Genomic DNA, 17,533 nt, shown 5'->3' on the forward strand with positions numbered 1-17,533 from the left:
CCTTCATCTGCATGCGGGCGGCAGGCGCCCTCTCCCTGGAGCACCAGGGCTTCGATACCGTCTAGGTCGCTCGCAGGCCTCCCGGGCACAACGAATGGCTGCGGGTCTCCTGAAGGCCGCGCAGGTCACACATTCCAGTCCCTGCAACCATAGCTTTCTACGTGCATTCATGTCCGAGCCCATTAACGATCGGCCTAACACTAAAAACTTTTAACGTCTTGAGTTTCCTATCAAAACCATCCCCACGACCAAGATAATGCACCTACCCACCAGCCCCAAAAGTGTCCTCTTTGTTTTACAGGTTAGTTGGCGTCTTGTTCCTGAGACAGGGACGCCCAGGGCAGGTCATTTTGGCCGCTGCCCGTTTCCCTCCGCTGGGTTTATTTTTAAATTCATCCTTGCGGTGTCAACCGTGCGCCCCATTGGGTTGCTCAGAGACTTACCGCTGTGTGGGTGCAGCACGGTGTGCCCCCTCCCTAATCACGAATCCCTAGGTGTGTGTGTGTTTTAAGAACTTGCAAATGGCAGACCCCCGAACACCCCTGGGTCCTCCCGCGGGGCAGCTAAGACATCCAGCCGGTGGGCGCCAGGCTGGCCGACGGCAGAGCTGGGACTGGGGCCGGGGCGGGCGGGGGCTGCGGCCGGGGCGCCGCTGCGAGTCCTGCCAGAGCACTCGCCCCCGCACAGGCTTTCTGGAGGTGGGTGCTCTCCGGTCCCCAAGTACAAATGGGGAAACTGAGGCACGGCGGGGTCAGTAGTCCGCCGAGGTCACGCAGCAGGTGGCGAGGTGCACAGTTCCACACCGAACCCGAACGGCGTCACGGGAGCCGAATTGTCCGACGTAGCCGCCGGCAGCCCCAAACCCTGTCCCTCCACGTGGTGTCACAAAGAAAAGCTCCGCTCGACCCGCCGCCCATCCGCGCTAGGAACTCCGCGCGCGGGGCGCGGGGCCCGGCGGCCCTTTCGGGGCGGAAGCGCTGCGTGCGAGGCCGGAAGGCGAGCGCGGGGCGGTGCTGAGCTCTCGGGGCGGAAGGCGGCCGGTGCGGCGGCGGCGGCGGCGGCCCCGCGCCCAGGGCTCCCGATGGAAGCGGCGCCGGACCCCGGGCCGCGTCTCTGCTGCAAGCCCGGCGGGCGGCTGGACATGAGCCACGGCTTCGTGCACCACATCCGCCGGAATCAGCTCGCCCGGTACCGTCCCCCCCGCCGCCCTTCCCCCAGCCCCGCCCGGCCCGGCCGCCCCTGACCCCCGCTCGGCTCCCCTCAGGGACGACTACGACAAGAAGGTGAAGCAGGCGGCCAAGGAGAAGGCGAGGAGGCGGCACACGCCCGCGCCCACGCGGCCCCGCAAGCCCGACCTGCAGGTGTACCTGCCGCGACGCCGAGGTGAGGCCGCCCGCCGCGCCCGCGCGCTCCTCGGCTCCGGGCCCTCTGCCTCGACGCGCCCCCTTCTCTCCGGAAAAACACACACCACCCCTTTCCCAAGGCTCGGCTCATCGCGGCCCCTCCCGGAACCTCCGCCTCGACGCTCCCCAGGCTCCGCTCAGTGCTGCTTCCTGGAGAACAGGGAGGGTGGACGGCCCCGTTACGCCTCCGTGTTGCGGGGCCTAGCGGGGAGCCAGCAGGAAGCTGTCGGCCAGTGTGCCCACCGCACTGTCTGCCCGCATCCCCACTGCCTCACCGGGGAAAGGCTCAGCCCGCCGCGGGCGACCGGGACAGAATGGTGGCCTGAAGCCCAAACCCAGCCAAAGGCGCTTCCCCCAGATTCCCTGAGATCTAGGCGGCATCGCAATAGCCCACATACGGCGCCAGATTTGTTGGGCATTAAAGCGTTGTGAGGTCTTCTGTACATTGTCACATAGTTATCCTAGGACCCCACAAGGTAGGAGCTCTTATTTCTGTTTCACAGTCAGAAAAGCAGGCCCAGAGAGGCCCAGAAGCTCAAAGCTCATAAATGGCAGAGCCTGGACTTGAGCCCAGGCGAGCTCTGTCCGTGTCCCCTATACCTCCCAACCCTATTCAGACACAAACGCATACGGTGTGCAGGACGGTGCTGGCCCCAGGCCAGGAATGCAGGGGTCCGTGAAACGGCCGGGCACGCGTGTCACATGCAAGCACGCATTTCACATGCACGCATGCATTTCACATATGCGCACGCATGCATTTCACATACGAGCACGCATGCATTTCACATACGAGCACGCTTGGGGAAAGACGGGGGCTTTTCTCTCTGTGGTCAGGGCCCCAGCGGCCTTCCCCTCTTCCCTCTCACTCTGGTTCATCCTTCCAGATGGCTCTGCCCACCCAAGCAACCCAGACTGCGAAGAGTCCCGGGAAAGCAGCAGTAGCGGCGGCTCCGAGCCAGAGCCTTCTGGCCGTCAGCTCTTCTGCCTAGAATATGAGGCGGACAGCGGCGAGGTCACATCTGTTATCGTGTATCAGGTACGCCTGGCAGAGACAGCTGCAGCCTGACGGTGCCCAGGAACTGGTAGAAATCACTGCCAGCCCCCGAGCCACTGTTTCCATCAGGGTCAGAAGGGAGTGTCTGCGCCACATGGGGGCACAAGCTGCCGGGCAAGGCTTCTGAGCACAGCTCCTGCCACACAGTGATCCTCAGCGGGCCACAGGGCGGGCTCATGGCCCTCCGTGGAGAGTCACTGTCACAGGGGATACCTGGGAAATGGCAGGCACTGGCACGTGTGAGTCAAATGGAGTTCTTTGAGAGCACAGTCTAGGGACAGGGCAGGTGGCCTTTCCGGAAGAGGCCAGACCCTGAGCTTCCTGACTCTTCCTCCACGTAGGACGATGATCCAGGAAGGGTGAGCGAGGAGGTGTCGGCACACACGCCTCTGGATCCACCCATGCAAGAGGCCCTCAAGTTGCGCATCAAGGAGGAGATTGCAAAGCGCCAGAGCCGAGACTGACGGGGCCGAAAGCATTCCCTCCAGGCTGGGGTCGCTGCCCAGGGAGCTCCCTAGTTTGGGGGTGCCAGGACCAGTCTGGGCTGATCTTGACACACAAACACACCCCAGAGCTGCTAGAAAAGGGTGCTGCAGGGACATTGCCTGACCACCTTCCTTGTATGTTGGCCCATTGACCGGCCTGATTGGGAATTTTTGAGAATTTTGTTTGGCTAGCTTGGTGTTCTAGAAGCAGAGACGCCGGGGAGAGCCAAGGTTTATGAGCCTTATGCCAACATGCTGCTTTCTCGCCGCGTTCATATGCCCTGGGATAGCTGGCCACTGCTGCTCCACCCAGCTCCGTGAGCCACGTTATTTTAGGGTTCCTTCCCACCGTGCTTCTGCTCGTGTTCATGTTTTCTTAGGTCTTTTTTTTTTTTTTAGCTGTTTCTTTGTTCTTTCCTTTCCTTCATCTTTTTGTCTCCAAGTCCATCAGTTCCGCCCCACTCCCCACCTCCCAATGTGACTGCACCTCCAGCTGCTCAGGACTTTGGAGGTTTGGGGTCGTGGCGGGGTGAGGGGGCCGCTACCCTTCTGACACACTCGCCCAGTAATCCCGATACCAGCACAGTGAGAGATGTTCATTTTTGAGGCCAACTCCCAAGCATGTCTCCCTCCCCTGCCATGGCTTTTTCAAGTTTCTGTCATGCCCCACTGCTTTACACTATCTAGATAAGGAGACCTAAGAAGGTGATGCCAAAACTAAATTGCAAGGATTTCTTGCAGCAAAACCTGCCTTGGTTAGGACTAAGCTAGAGTTCTAGCTTTCAACCTCATCCCTTAAAGGGGAATTATCAAAACATGCTTAAAACTGCCTCTCCAAATGTGATTTAACAGTCTGGAACATAGATACAAAGAGCAATTCAACAGCAATAATTGCCTATTTAGAACCCTAGTTGCAAAAGGGGTGGGGGTAGGGGGGCAGGGGGAGGCCCAAACAATGTCTCAGAGGAAATGAACCTCTCATCTGCTCTTCCCCTGCCCCATTCTTTCTCCTTTCCTGCCTCCCTAAGAGTATAATCTCCCAACAGATCCTTATAATAAAAATCCCAGGAGTATCAGTGCTTTCACTTAAGTGAACATTTTTCCTAATGCAGGGTTAGGCGAAAGATCTGAGAAACCCACGCTGCAGTTCCAAGCCACTGCGGTTTTCCAGTACATTGAAACCTTTTTAGTAATTTGAAATTTAGGGTTGATGTGAACCCATGAGCACTGGGACTTCTTGAAACCAAAGTCCACCTGCCCCAGGGGTTTCTCCACATCAGGGTCTCCAGGTCAGTCTGGCTGGTCCATCTCAGCAACGTTCCTCTTAAAGGACACCTGAGGGCACTCTTAAAGTACTTACGAAGATGCAGGTGGCCAGAGCTGACTGTGCCAGGAATGTCCATGAGGTGGATTCGTTAGAAGGGCCTGGCTGTGAAGGGACCAGAGTGCTCCTGACCCACAGAGCTCGCCCAAGGTTAAAGGCCTTAAACTTGCGGTCCTGGGCTCAGTTCTACTCTTGAAGGGGAAAGTTTGCCCTCTATATATTCAGCTGGAGTCAAAGTGCCTTTTAACATAATGTTAACTACCCTCCAGGGCCTGGGTCAAGGGGGCTGTGCCATCATCCCAGTTTCCCTGCCGCTCAGGACCAGTCATTGTAGTCTTCCAGCTCGTCAACTGATCCGATTTGGACGTGGGATTTCACTGGAACGCTTAGACTGCCCAGTCTGGAAATACTTTGGGGCCATCTTCTCTCCGCTGGGTGGCCTGCTTCCTGGGTTTATTATAAAATTTAGAAACAAGACCAGAAGCGGAGATTTTAGCCTCCCTTCCTGTTTTGTGAGAAGGGAAGTGTGTACCTGTTGTCTTTCTATGTTTGTCATGTAATCTCACACACTCAGGTAAGAAATTAATGAGAGCTCTTTGCGTGTAGAATTTTTCTTGCACTTTGCATATCAAGTGCATATAAAATATTTTCCACTCAAGAAAGATCGAATTCTTAATTTATGCAGTCTGACTATATAAAGCACTAAGCCTGGTGCTTAAATGAGAGGTTGTCCTGCAGAACAGAACTGCTGGGGCTGAGGCTGCATTGCTCTAGGTGTGCCTGAAATGCTTCTCTGGTGATGGCCCTCAGCAGCTTTCTAGCACAGGCTCGTTGCTTATTTTGCCACCCGTCATCTGGAATCTAAGATGGTATTAACCAGTTTATTCACCAGACTTACCTCCAGACCTCTGGCAGCTGTTTTCAAAAATCGGTGCTTTGCCTTCAAGGACAGTGTTCAGAGCATTTCCCACAGGCTCTAGATAAGCCCCGAAGGGGACTGTCCCGTGCTGTTAACGCAGTGGCAACAGTGTTGGACGAGCTGGAGCTTCCCAGCAGGCCGCTTCAGATTCAACACTCACTTGACTAGATACCTCCTTGGCTGTCTGAAAAAAAGTCTGGTAGCCTGATAGGCATATCTCATGTCCCTCCAAAACTAAGTGTTCCTTCACTTACTGAGAGTTAAGCCTTGGATTTTAAGGTTTTGTGTTTCCTGGGCCAAAGTGGGTAATGTTACAAATAGAAGGAAGCTGGGGTTTGCATGGGGCTTGGGCTGTGCAAAAAAAAAAAAAAAAACAACACTAAAGCTTGAGTTCCAGCCAGTTGGCAAACATGGAAGTCTTTGGTGAACATAACGCAAGAAAAGAATGTAAAGCTTTTTGTATTGAGTGAGAGAGTGGGAGTCTGGAGCCAGGCCAGACATTAGGAGGACCGAGCAGCATGGGCAATAACAAATGCCCTCTATGGAAGAGCCTCTGAAAGAGAGATTCCGTCTCCATGGTCTACCCTACGGGGCACGCCCAACTAGAAGTTAGCCGGGAGAGCTGGAAGAAATCCTTTGGGGTAGTGGATTCCCAGCTGATTCACAAATATAAATGAAGCCTTTACTATAGAAAGAGGAATAAAGACATTATTTTCCTACCTCTGAGCCTTTGGGAGAATCACCATAGAATGTTGAAAGTTATTCAAAACATTTTAAGCTCCCTCTTTGTATTCCTGTCCTGTCCCTGAGGAATTTGATGGCCAAGGAGCCGCAGGCACCCAGCCCGAATTTCCCCAGTGATTGGAGTGAAGCTAGAAGTGAAAACTGAGTGAATGGCTCCTCTTGCCTTTTCAGAGCCACCGGAATGACAGACTGGTTGAACTGATTTCGCTATGATGTTAAATGTATAAAAAGCCATATAGTCTTCTGTTTTCTCATTTCAGTGTTTCTGCTATGTAGATGAATAAAAAGTATGCAAATTATTTGAAAAATCCTGGAGGGAAGGTACTTTTCAAAGACTGTAATTTTTTTAACCAATAAACATTATTTTTACAAGCACTGTTTTTGCCAAGAGTTGTGAAATCACCTGTGTATGTAGGGAGGTGAAGATGAATGCCTGCTCCTAGCATTCAGCACCACAGAATCAGCACTTGAAATCTCATCTCTTGCTTAGCCCATTTTAAGAACTGTCCTGGTAGAAGTGTAACTCCCGTAGCTTTAAAGCTGGAAGGGACTTTTAAAGACTTCGGGTCCTACTTCTTATCTAACTCTCCCCTACCAACTACCCATTCTGTCACAGGGAGCTCTATCGGGGTAACTCCTTACTCATACTGTCATGTTAAGCCAAATCTTCCTCCTCACAGCTCTGGAGCACTTGTCTACCCGATTTATGTTAAAACAGCCAGTTCAGAACTTGAATAGCCAGCTCTCTCAGGTCTTCTGGGATAAAGGTTGGACAGGAACACAAACCCAGATCAATAAGATACAGTGTTGGTTATGATTGGCAAAGCTACTAATGGTAAGAAATGCTGAGGGCTCGCGACACCATTGGGCAGATGAGAAAAAGGGGCCTGCGCCAATGGAAACACACCTGAGTCAGAAGATGGTGTCTCTGTGAATTAGAAAGAGGCCCCCCCTTTTTCCTGGGGCACAGAGCATGGCCAGCAGAAGGTGCCCTAAATTTTACACCCCACTGGTCCATTCAGCCTGGTGTTCTTGGACAGTAATGGCTCTGTACCGCCATCCTTTAACTCGGGTGGGCAAACTTTTTGACTCGAGGGCCACAGTGGGTTCTTAAACTGGACCGGAGGGCTGGAACAAAAGCATGGATGGAGTGTTTGTGTGAACTAATATAAATACAAAGTAAACATCATTACATAAAACGGTATGGTCTTTTTTTTCAATAGTTTTATTCATTTCAAACAGGCCGGATCCGGCGGCGGGCCTAGTTTGCCCATGGCTGCTTTAACTGCTTGTCCTGATGGAACTCGGCAAAGGGCTCTCCAGCAGGTTTCCTTTTTCACTAATTTTTTCCCCCTCCCTCTTTCCATTTTTAACTGTCACTGAGTCCAAAGGGGTTCCTCCTTTGTCAGTGCCATGTCTGGCTTATCTGCTCCATTTCCCTAACAGTACCAGCCATTTAACCTTTCCCTAAAACGGCCTCCTGGCAGCCTGGGCCCATGCTCCCTTCCGGTAAATGATCTGTTGGCCCCGGTGTTGTCTCACAAGGGCCCTCAGCAGATGCTGGGCTTCCTTTTAGAGCGCCAGGCACCCTTCTGGTATGTGCAAGGAAGTATTCTGCCTGTTTAATTAGGAAAGGAGCCAAGAGGGCACTCTTGGCCTCGACGTTTTGATGAAGCTGAAGGGTAATTTATTCCCACAGAATTCTTCTTCCTTTTCCCAAATTGCTCTGGGTCACCCACCTTCCTGTTACCTGCCAACACCTGGCCATGTGCGTCTACTTAGACTGGATAATCCACTGGTTAAGTGTTGAGCAGTTAGGTAACATGTTTTAGATACTGACTTCTGGACAGTAATATTCTGTGTGCTTGTTCCCTTGAAAACGCATCGGGTGCGAATAGCATCCTCCAGAGTTTTCGGAGTTGAGAAAAGCAGAAGCCAAACCCAGGGCGCTTGACTGTAAGGCAGAGCTAAGGCTTCTCTGCAGACCGCCTCGCCTGGACAGAGCAGGCGCCCGGCGCCAGCTGCAGAGATAACCCGAACTCTCACCAGCAGCGGAATGTGCCCTGCGGCGGAGCAGGCTTCCTCAGCCACGTGCACCGGGACGATCACAAGTGCAGCTGGAAGGTGGTGCAGCCCCCAGCGTCCCGCCTCCCGAAGCTTCCACCGCAGGAACACGGGCAACAGGACTAGCCTTCCCGCATCTCGGAGACAGAGGGGCCGCTGAGTCCCACGCCACGATCCTCACGCCCAGGTTCCCCGAAGCTGGGGCGCCACCCCCTTTCCACCGGGACTGGGCGCGGGGCCTCGGGAGTTGTAGTCCTGGGCGGAGCGCGGGCCCCAGGACACTAGCGACGCGGACTCCAGGTCCCGGCGGGCGCCGCGGCGTGGCCTAAGGGCGAGGGCGCGGCCGAGGGCGAGGGCGTGGCCGCCGGCCCTTTAAACCTACGGGGACGCTCCGAGGGCCGCAGCCGGGGACGGCGCCACGCGGGCTGGACGGTGCGCGGCGGCCGCAGGGCTCTCCGGGGAGGTGCGTACTGGCCCCTACTTCCCAGGACCCTCCAGGGATCACCAGAGAAGGCTCGTGCCCCGGGTCCGGGGACTTGCCTGCCGCGGGCTCCGGGCGCCCACGCGGGCGGGGGCCGGGCTGGGCTTCCCGCACGAGCGCGCGCTTCTGCGGGGCGCAGTGGTCGCGGGTTGCCGGCATGTGGCCGCCCTTCTACGGGGCCTGGACCCACACCGGGCTTGCCTGGGGCTTGGCCCCTTGACCGTCCTCACTGCTGCTTGGCTGCCAGCCCCGCTCCTTCAGGCGAGGGCGGGCGACTCCCTGTCCAGATGTTACGGCGCCACCTCAGCCCCCGAGTACCGGTGACTTTGGGGTGGGACGCGGGGGCCCCCGGTGGCTGTCAGAGGGTGGCCACGTTCTGGCGTGGGCTGAGCTCAGGGTGGGCACTCCGAGTCCTGGCGGGAGCTCCGAATCAGGTGATGACTACCTTCCTTTTCCCACCCACACCCCCCCCCCCCTTACCCCCACGGCTTTCACCACTCACTGGACCCTGGACTTTGACCCATCTCTCTCCACCAGGCCGGGGCAGTTGATGGTTTTGGCGAAGTATCTTAAGGTAGCTGGGCCTGCCCCCTCTTCCCCACCTACCTCTTGTCATCCCTCCCACACCACTACCACCCTGGCTCCCCTCCCTCATGACCGCCTGGATCCTCCTTCCCGTCAGCTTATCAGCATTCTCCATCACTGGCCTATGGACTGTGTGAGTAGAAGGGGGGGGGGGGGGGAGGATAAAATGGGCCCAGGCTGAAGAGGGACAGGGCCCAGCCAGGACCCAACAGGAGCTTGATAGCACACACAAAGCCCCTTGTCCTGTTGCAGGCCCCAGGGCAATACCCTCGGTCACTGTGGCTGTCTCCAAACCCTGGCCTGATGCCTGGACAAGTCCCTTGGGACAGGCTGGCACCACTGCTGTCCAGCAAGGTGGCCCTGACAGGCATACTTTTAGCCAGGGCAACTTCCAGAGGTCCTCTAGTTTGTGGCCGTTGCTGTGGGTTCTGGTGTGCATCCCAACTTGAGTCCCTAGCAGGGGCAATGGCTATGAACGGGGCCAGAATCCAGGGAGAAGAGAATAGTCGGTGGGGGAAGGCTGGGCTGGGCTGGGGTCATGGGGTGACAGTTCTGTTCCCACAGGTATGCCATGGCCGTGATGAACCGCCACGTGTGCCCTGTGGAGAACTGGTATGGCGTACTCTGCAGACAGCTTCACTCTAAAGCTCCCTTCATCTCTCTTCCCTCTTGGGCCGGGGCTGCTGCGAGCCAGACGGAGACCCTGGGTCACTGCTCTTCTCTGACATTGGCGCGCCTGCCCCCCAGGCATGGCTTCGTGCCCACTGCTTTCCACCATCCCTTTGCCCCTTGGCTTCTGTCTCAGGCAGGCCCTGGGAAGTGGGCTCTCCTGCCCCTGATAAGGGCGGTCTGGGAGGGTGGTCTCCGAGTGGCCTGAAGTACAGGCCAAAGGGTTCCCCCAATCTACTCTGTCCTGCTTCCAGGTCCTACAACGAGTCCTGCTCTCCTGACCCTACTGAGCAAGGGGGTCCCAAAAGCTGCTGCACCCTGGACGATGTCCCCCTCATCAGGTAAGGCCTGGACACTGGGCAGATCAGCGAGACCCAAGGCCCTGATAAACTCCCCGCCAAGCGCCTCAAGCAAAGGCCGGTCCCAAAGGGGTTCACAGGAATAATAATTATATTAAGAGCCCTTAGTAACAGTACTGCTTTCCAATGACTATGTGTCAGGCACTGTGCGGAACATGTTACATGCATGACGTCTGATCCTCCCAGCATTGGGGCAGCTATTGTTCTATTTTATGGGAAATAAAACTGAAACTGAGTATGTCGTCCATTCAGGTCACACAGCTAGTTAGTGGAGCTGCCTGGATATTTTAAATTTTTTATGTATTTTTATTGAATTCAGAGAGGAAAGGATAGAAACATCAATGATGAGAATCATTGGCTGCCTCCTGCACACCCCACACTGGGGATTGAGCCCACAACTGGGCATATGCTCCAACTGGAATTGAACCTCGACCTCCTGGCTCATAGGTCGACACTCAACCACTGAACCACACCAGCCAGGCGAGATACCTGGGTTTAAGCTCAAGCCCTCTGATTGCCTGGCCCACGTTCTGGCTCAAAGAAAGCCAAACCAGCTACAGGCCTTGACAGTCTCAGGGAGTCCAAGGAGTCTTGGGGTTTGCTAAGCAATTCTGGGTACTCCCTAACTTGTCACACACATGAGCTCTGCTTTTTTTTGTAGGGGAGGGGGTACCAATAAGGACCATTTGTTTGTGAAAGACACTGGTCCTTCTCGGTGGCTTAAATTGGGCACAGATGAAGCAAGAGAAGGCAAGTGGGCCAGAATGGGGGCCCTCTGGTGCTCCTGCCCCTCTCACTTTGTCCTTGCCCCCTCCCCTCAGCAAGTGCGGCACATATCCCCCAGAGAGTTGCCTCTTCAGCCTCATTGGCAACGTGGGTGCTTTCATGGGTGAGTTGTGCCCTTAGCCCCCAGCCAGCCCAGTCCAGCCCACCCCATACACCCTTCCCCCCAGAAATCTCTTGCTCTCAACGCAGCCCACCCAACCAAGGGCTAAAGCAAAAGGGACCTCTTTTCTCCCTGCTCCTTAAAGACTACAGGCTGACTCCCACACAGCCACCCTGCTGGCTGGAGCCTGAGGAAACCCATTTCACCACCTGCCCATCTATTCCCTTCTGGCCCTCAGTGTCTGGAGGGGTGAGAGCTAGCGGGCTCCTGGACGGGCTGGGCCAGAGAAGGGCGCTAATGCTGGCTCCACCCACGCTCTTCCCCAGTGGCCCTGCTCTGCCTCCTGCTCTACGGGCAGCTCCTGGAGCAGAGTCGGCATTCCTGGATTAACACCACAACACTCATCACAGGCTGCACCAACGCTGCAGGCCTCGTGGTGGTTGGAAACTTTCAGGTATACCCCCCCACACACCTCTTGAACGTCCCCTAAAAGGGCATGGCTGTCTGGGGGGGGGTCCCGTCTCCTGAGGGTTGACCCAAGCTGCAGGGGCAGCCCCTCCAGGTTGGGGGTTGGGGAGGAGGGCCTGGGAGGGAAAGAGGGAAGAAGAGGGACAGAGAAGAGGTGAAGGGGTGGAGGAGCAGGGCTGCTTCACTGACCAGCACCTCACTCTGGGCCCAGGTGGATCATGCCAAGTCTCTACATTACATCGGAGCTGGTGTGGCCTTCCCTGCCGGGCTGCTGTTTGTCTGCCTGCACTGTGTCCTCTCCTACCATGGAGCCACCGCCCCCCAGGACCTGGCTATGGCCTACCTACGGATCGTGCTGGCCGCCATCGCCTTTGTCGTCCTGGTCCTCAGTATCCTTCCAGGACAGGGCAGCCAGGAAACCCTCTAGCCCAGCCCTTCTCTCACCCAAGGTGAGGGAGACCAGCACACCTTCCAGATACCACCATCCAGGGTGGTCTCTGCTCCCTCTCCTGGGAGTTCAGGCCCCGCCCTTTGCCCCCACCTAGTTATATATCCAGGAAGGCAGGTATGTCTCCAGTCCCCACGGGTCCTACTGAACATTTCCTTAGCCCCATTCCAGGCGGCGTCTTCTTCATCCACGAGAGCTCTCAGCTGCAGCACGGAGCAGCCCTGTGCGAGTGGGTGTTTGTCATCGACATCCTCATTTTCTACGGCACCTTCTGCTATGAGTTTGGGGCAGTCTCCTCAGAGACACTGGTGGCTGCGCTGCAGCCTGCTGGCCGGGCCTGCAAGTCCTCCGGGAGCAGTAGCACCTCCACTCACCTCAACTGTGCCCCTGAGAGCATCGCCATGATCTGAGGGCTGGGGAGGGTGGCTGGCCCAGCCTCCACTACTCCCCACCCCATGTCTTCTCTGCATTCATTTTATACCAAAAACAATTTTGAGAAAGTATTCTGTTGGGATATAGGCTTCCTCACTCCTGGAGGAGTGGCCATCCCACATCCACCTGTGCCATACAGGAGCGGGCCCTGGCAGCTGCCTGAGCTGCGCATGACCCGCTCCCCACTCTAGTATTGTCTTTATGTTTAAAGGTCACACATCCTCAGTCACCCAGCCACCCCTTCAGGTGCCTTTATACCCAGTGCCGAGGCCAGACCACTGGGGTTTCCTGCTGCAGGAACTGGGGGCTGGGAACAGCAAGAGGGATAGTGATGGGGGGGGGGGGGGGGCCAGGGGAGGGTGAGCACACCTTAGTCTGTGGGAAGGCCCACTTTTGGGCCCACTGGACTGCACTGGGATTCTTCACTCTGCCCCTTATATTCTTTAGGGCAAGTACACAGGAGAACCATGTGGGTATTTTAGTACTTTTTTTTATATATCTATTAAAAGAATTCTAATTTGCATGTTTGTAGTCTGTTCTGGAGAGTCAGAGGGCCTGGTTCAGGACAGCTTTCCCTCGGCAAAGAATGCCCCTGCAGAGTCCTGAGTGCCCAGTGCTCTAAGAGCAGGGCTGACTCCAACAAAGGATGCCAGGTACTAGCCCAACATCCCTTGAGGGCTTGAAGCCCTTTTTGTGCTAAAGAACTGACCGACCTGATCATTTCCTACTTCCTTCCCCCACTCAGAGTCTGGTTTGAAATTTAATTCCTTAGGGGATGGGGATGGGGAGCATGTAAAGAACGGCTTTAAAATGTTAGGGACCAAAAGAAAGCGCCTGGAATTTCAAGGTCGACTAAAAATTACAGGGGGAAAGGAGCGCATCTTTAAATATCTACTGGGTGCCAGATGGTGACATATTCTGCTTTCCAGCCACGAACACATAGACCCAGTGGCCAGGTTCTTGGCCTGGGCTCCACTGCCCTCAGGCCAGCAGGCTTTTAGCCTGGTGCCTTCTGCAGCCCAGGCCCCCTTCCCCAGCAGCAGTCGGGCCCTAAGCAATGCAGCCACACGGTGGGTAAAGAAATCTTTAATGAGGATTTGAGGTCGAAGAGGAAGACTTTGTGCAGGGCCAGTGCGTGGCCCCAGCTGCCTCATGTGTACATGGCTCCATGCAGGTTCTCCAGTCGGTGTTTCTCCTGCTCCTTGCGAGCCTGAAGGAGAGGCAGGGGCCGCATCTGAAGGCCGGTGGGCAAACAGATGGGCCAGCTCTCCTGGGACTGGCTCACACTGTGCAGGCCCCGGGCATCTGGGGCTCTGCACCAACGTTACTGGGAACGCAGCCACGGCCTACCCAGCTTTGCCGAGTTAGGAGATGAGAGCATGGAGGACAGCCAGAGGGAGCCACCCCCTCCACTTACCACCAGCTCCTACCTTATCCCGTTTGTGTTCTTCATAAGTATCATCATCGGTGGGCAGTTCATGTCGGCAGAGGGGGCAGGAATTTGTCTGGGGAAAAAACAGCAGTGTTCTAGCCCAGGTCTGGTCTTTATAAGCCAGTGGTCCTCAACCTTCTGGCCCTTTAAATACAGTTCCTCATGTTGTGACCCAACCATAAAATTATTTTCGTTGCTACTTCATGACTGTAATGTTGCTGTTATGAATCGTAATGTAAATATCTGATATGCAGGATGGTCTTAGGCGGCCCCTGTGAAAGGGTCGTTCGACTGCCAACGGGGTTGCGACCCACAGGTTGAGATCCGCTGTTATAAGCTAATCTCCATCCCCTGCTCCCAATTCTCACCCTGACCCCTCTTCCTTCTCTGATTCCCCCAACAGTTCATAAAAATAAAGGGGCTGGAGAACTGGGCAGGGTGAGCAGTACCTTGCTTAGCCAGGGCAGAATGCAGTCGGAATGGAAGAAGTGATGGCAAGGCATCTCAATGGCAGTCTCCTCCTCCTCGAATTCCAAAAGGCACACGGGGCACTTGAGCTCTTTAGGAGGGAGTGCTCATCAGGAGAGCTGCCCCAGCCCCACCTCCCGGCTCCCACTCCTACAGGTCACCTGCCCCAACCTGGCCTGGAAAACCGAGGGGCCAATCCACAGTCTGGCTTGGGGGTTGGGGGGGCAATGGGGGGTGAGGTCTGGCAGACCTGCCTCAAAGAGCAGAAAGAATCAGTGTTCTCACCAGACCGACAGCCCCTCATGACTGTCCTGGGGAGGCTCTCAACCGCAGTCTTGGCAGCAGGTGGAGGCAGGTGGTGATCCCAATCTACTCCCAACCCCAAGTCTTCAAAGTCCACACTGATGAAAAGCGACCTGAGCCGAAGGACGCGAGGTCAGAAAACCACCCTTTCTCTTCGCCTCCGCACCTCGCCCGGGCGTCCACCGGTCAAGCAAGACCCTCTCCAGCCGGGAACAGCCACCCCCGTCCGCAGTGCCCAACAGGTTACCGTGCAGCCGTGGGCAAACTACGGCCCGCGGGGTTTGAAATGAATAAAACTATTGAAAAAAAAGACCGTACCCTTTTATGTAATGATGTTTACTTTGAATTTATATTAGTTCACACAAACACTCCATCCATGCTTTTGTTCCGGCCCTCCGGTCCAGGTTAAGAACCCATTGTGGCCCTCCAGTCAAAAAGTTTGCCCACCCCGTTAAGGGCAGAGCGAGAAGTGATTGACAGCTGCTGTCACAGCCCCAACCACGCAGGCTGCTTACTCCCACGGCACGTAGGAGGCAACGGGAGCCGAGAGGCTGCTCGGGCCCCGCAGGAATGACCTGGGAAGCCAGACTTCAGCGGCAGCGCGGCGAGCTGGTCGCTGCTAAGCCAGGTCCTCGCCCTGCCACGCCCCCGCGGCGCCCTCTCCACCTCCCGCCCCGCTCCCTCCCGCCAGACTTCCCCGAGTCCACCAGCTCGTCTTCCCGAAACCCCCTACCGGAAGGCCCAGGGCCCATCCCAAGCACCGACTTCCCCTCGAGTCGAGCCTCCGGACTCACTCCTCCGCCCTCCCCCGACTCTGCCGCTCAGGTCCCCCGCCTTCTCCAGCCAGCCCCGGCCCGGACACCCGCGCCCGGCCCCGCCGCCCGCCCCGCGCACCCACCTCGCGATCTCCAGCAGGATGTTGGTTCGGGCCTCCCGCTCGGGGGCCGATGGCTCGCAGTCGTGTTCGTCGAAGTAGGACGCCATCTCTGACACAGCAGCCCTCCGACCCCGCGGACTGCGGCTTCGCGGCTCCGGCCAATAAGCTAGCGAGGCGAGAGAAGGTGGCCAATCACAGCACGCGAAAGGCGGACACCGCCGGTCCTCACCCGCACGGAAAGCGGAAGTATTAGCTCTCTCGCCTCTCATTGGCTCGAGTGAGTCAGGTGACCAAAGGCTAAAGCCAATGGCAGGGGCCGGGGCGGATCAGAAAACATTTTGGGATCCGAGCCCAGGTTAGACAGGTACGGAGAGTGACGTTTGGGCGCCCGTGAGAAGCCGGGTGGGTGCCTGGGAGGCAGGGTGTCCTCGGTCGGCTCCGCGGCTCAGAGGGTCTCGGCGATGCAGATGCTGAAGGTCCCGGGGCGCAGTCTTCACAGTCCAGGGGGAGAAGGAGTCGGCGCTTCCCGCTGCCCTGCCCCGGGCCCACCGGGCACTAATGCACCCCCTGAGCTCTAGTTGGTTCAGGAGTTGGCTCTTGAATCCTCCCCTATCTACCCCCCTCAAACAAAACAAACAACAACAACAACAAAAAACACACCTTTGTGCTCATTTCCAACCAAGAAAGGGAGTATCCCTGATGGGGAACCTGTGGCCTTACCTGCTCCTGGTTATCAGCGTGACCTTCAGCCCATTGCTCAACTTCTCCCCTTGCTCCTGTCGAATTAGTGGCTTGAATAAAATAAGTAGTTTGTATTAAGGTCCCCGAAGGAGGTACTCAGGAGGCCGAAAGTGGTGAAGAATTATAAATGTATTGGGTCATTAGAAAACCAGATGGACTGAGCGCCCAAATGGTGCCAGCACCCAGAGAGGAGAAGTCAGACTCTAGGCGGGCTTTTTCAGCAGGGAATTGCGAATCCTGGGCAAGTCCAGAGGAGAAAGTTGCTGATCTCAGCAAACGGGACGTGGTCTAAGCAAAAGGGAATGTCGGTTGGGAAATGATCTAAAGGTCAGTTTCCCAAGGGAGGTGATAAGGATTTGATTATTTGATCAGATTTAATAGATTGTATCCCTGAATACCCATTAGTCTCCTGGAGAGGAGTTGCAGCTTCAGGGGGGGGAAAAATTTTTTTTTTTTAGACTTAACCCTCAAAGATTCTGATTTAACTGATCTAGGCCTGGGTGTGGTATTTTTATAAGTTCCACAAGTGATTCTAACGTGAGGCAGGGTTGAGGACCACAGCACTAAATGATTTGATTGACAAGTTACCATTTATTTGCCACCTGGAACCCTTACATTGATGGATATGGGAGATAAATATCATTATCCCTTTTTACACACATAAAACCCAAGCCAAGGAAGTGACTTGCCCAAGTTCACGTGGCCTCTAAGTGAAGGCCAAGTGCTCTCCTCCATCTTCCCCAGGGCAAGCAAGATGGTAATGAGCTCACGGGGAGTGTTACCAGACAGGTACCTGGCCCGAGCTGGTCTGGTGGACGGGCTGTAGCGTGTAGGTTCTTGACTCCGTGTAGGCAAGATTTCACAACACAAGTCCAGGTGCTTTTGAGGAGATGTTTATTAAAGCTGGGGGAAGTGAAACAAGGAAGGGCTTAGGATGGAAGAAGCCATAGGAGAGAGCCTCAGCCGGCTGCTTCTGCTCTCTAGAAAGAAGTGAGCCAACGTGAGGCTGCTGTCAGCTCACTGGAGTCAGAGAAAAGGGGGCCTTGGGGAGAGGTTCAGGGCAGGGCGTTAGCCTTGGACGAGCTGCCCCTGCCCGATGCTCCCCTGGTTACAATTCTCACGGGATTCCTTAGAGTGTAGGAGATGCATGCCTCGGGGGAAAGAAGAGGGGGAAGGAGAGGCCCAGACATATTCCTGGAAGGGAGAGTGTGCACTGGGGTCTTAAGTTTTGAGGGTTTTAAAGGCTGGAAGTGTGGGGGAAGTCTTAGGGAAGGATCTCAATAGAATATTCCTCAGCTTTTCCAGGTGTATCCTTTCAGGGTTGTGGTGTCCACTGATTGATCGGCGCCAGGGCAGAGGATCATTAGTAATGGAAGCTGGTCCTGGTGTCA

General features: G+C 55.7%; 4 protein-coding genes across 7 annotated transcripts in view; 2 read left to right on the forward strand and 2 right to left on the reverse strand.

Moving 5' to 3' along the window:
* Nucleotides 1-1,527, reverse strand: part of USP39 (ubiquitin specific peptidase 39) — a 28,500-nt gene extending 26,973 nt beyond the window's left edge. Inside the window, exon 1 of the mRNA XM_036333944.1 lies at nucleotides 1,368-1,527. Coding sequence (XP_036189837.1) covers nucleotides 1,368-1,494 — 127 coding nt within the window. The 5' untranslated portion in view covers nucleotides 1,495-1,527. The remainder of the gene's footprint in view (nucleotides 1-1,367) is intronic.
* Nucleotides 995-5,562, forward strand: CUNH2orf68 (chromosome unknown C2orf68 homolog). Of its 2 annotated transcripts, XM_036333946.1 has the most exons (4): nucleotides 995-1,188; nucleotides 1,265-1,383; nucleotides 2,288-2,439; nucleotides 2,799-5,562. In XM_036333946.1, exons 1-4 carry the CDS (start codon nucleotides 1,082-1,084, stop codon nucleotides 2,919-2,921), a joined length of 501 nt encoding a protein of 166 aa, XP_036189839.1. In that variant the 5' UTR covers nucleotides 995-1,081; the 3' UTR covers nucleotides 2,922-5,562. The 2 variants fall into 2 exon arrangements, with proteins under 2 accessions (XP_036189839.1, XP_036189840.1); XM_036333947.1 differs by lacking the exons at nucleotides 995-1,188; nucleotides 1,265-1,383 and adding an exon at nucleotides 1,614-2,143 and having other exon boundaries at nucleotides 2,190-2,439; nucleotides 2,799-5,559.
* Nucleotides 5,563-8,060: 2,498 nt separating this feature from the next.
* On the forward strand, nucleotides 8,061-12,844 carry TMEM150A (transmembrane protein 150A). 3 transcript variants are annotated; one of them, XM_036333955.1, is made up of 8 exons: nucleotides 8,061-8,456; nucleotides 9,012-9,192; nucleotides 9,624-9,806; nucleotides 9,983-10,069; nucleotides 10,909-10,976; nucleotides 11,300-11,427; nucleotides 11,653-11,890; nucleotides 12,050-12,185. In XM_036333955.1, exons 2-7 carry the CDS (start codon nucleotides 9,128-9,130, stop codon nucleotides 11,866-11,868), a joined length of 747 nt encoding a protein of 248 aa, XP_036189848.1. In that variant the 5' UTR covers nucleotides 8,061-8,456; nucleotides 9,012-9,127; the 3' UTR covers nucleotides 11,869-11,890; nucleotides 12,050-12,185. The 3 variants fall into 3 exon arrangements, with proteins under 3 accessions (XP_036189848.1, XP_036189846.1, XP_036189847.1); XM_036333953.1 differs by having other exon boundaries at nucleotides 8,090-8,456; nucleotides 11,653-11,830; nucleotides 12,061-12,844; XM_036333954.1 differs by having other exon boundaries at nucleotides 8,311-8,456; nucleotides 9,624-9,671; nucleotides 11,653-11,830; nucleotides 12,061-12,844.
* A 547-nt stretch (nucleotides 12,845-13,391) lies between these two features.
* Nucleotides 13,392-15,580, reverse strand: RNF181 (ring finger protein 181). The gene is made up of 5 exons (XM_036333961.1): nucleotides 15,423-15,580; nucleotides 14,507-14,637; nucleotides 14,203-14,312; nucleotides 13,752-13,826; nucleotides 13,392-13,531 (listed from the first exon to the last, which is right to left on the reverse strand). Exons 1-5 carry the CDS (start codon nucleotides 15,506-15,508, stop codon nucleotides 13,472-13,474), a joined length of 462 nt encoding a protein of 153 aa, XP_036189854.1. The 5' UTR covers nucleotides 15,509-15,580; the 3' UTR covers nucleotides 13,392-13,471.
* Nucleotides 15,581-17,533: the final 1,953 nt, after the last annotated feature.

Source organism: Myotis myotis, unplaced genomic scaffold (assembly GCF_014108235.1).
Source record: "Myotis myotis isolate mMyoMyo1 unplaced genomic scaffold, mMyoMyo1.p scaffold_m19_p_14, whole genome shotgun sequence".
In the NCBI taxonomy this organism is placed as follows: Eukaryota; Metazoa; Chordata; class Mammalia; order Chiroptera; family Vespertilionidae; genus Myotis; species Myotis myotis.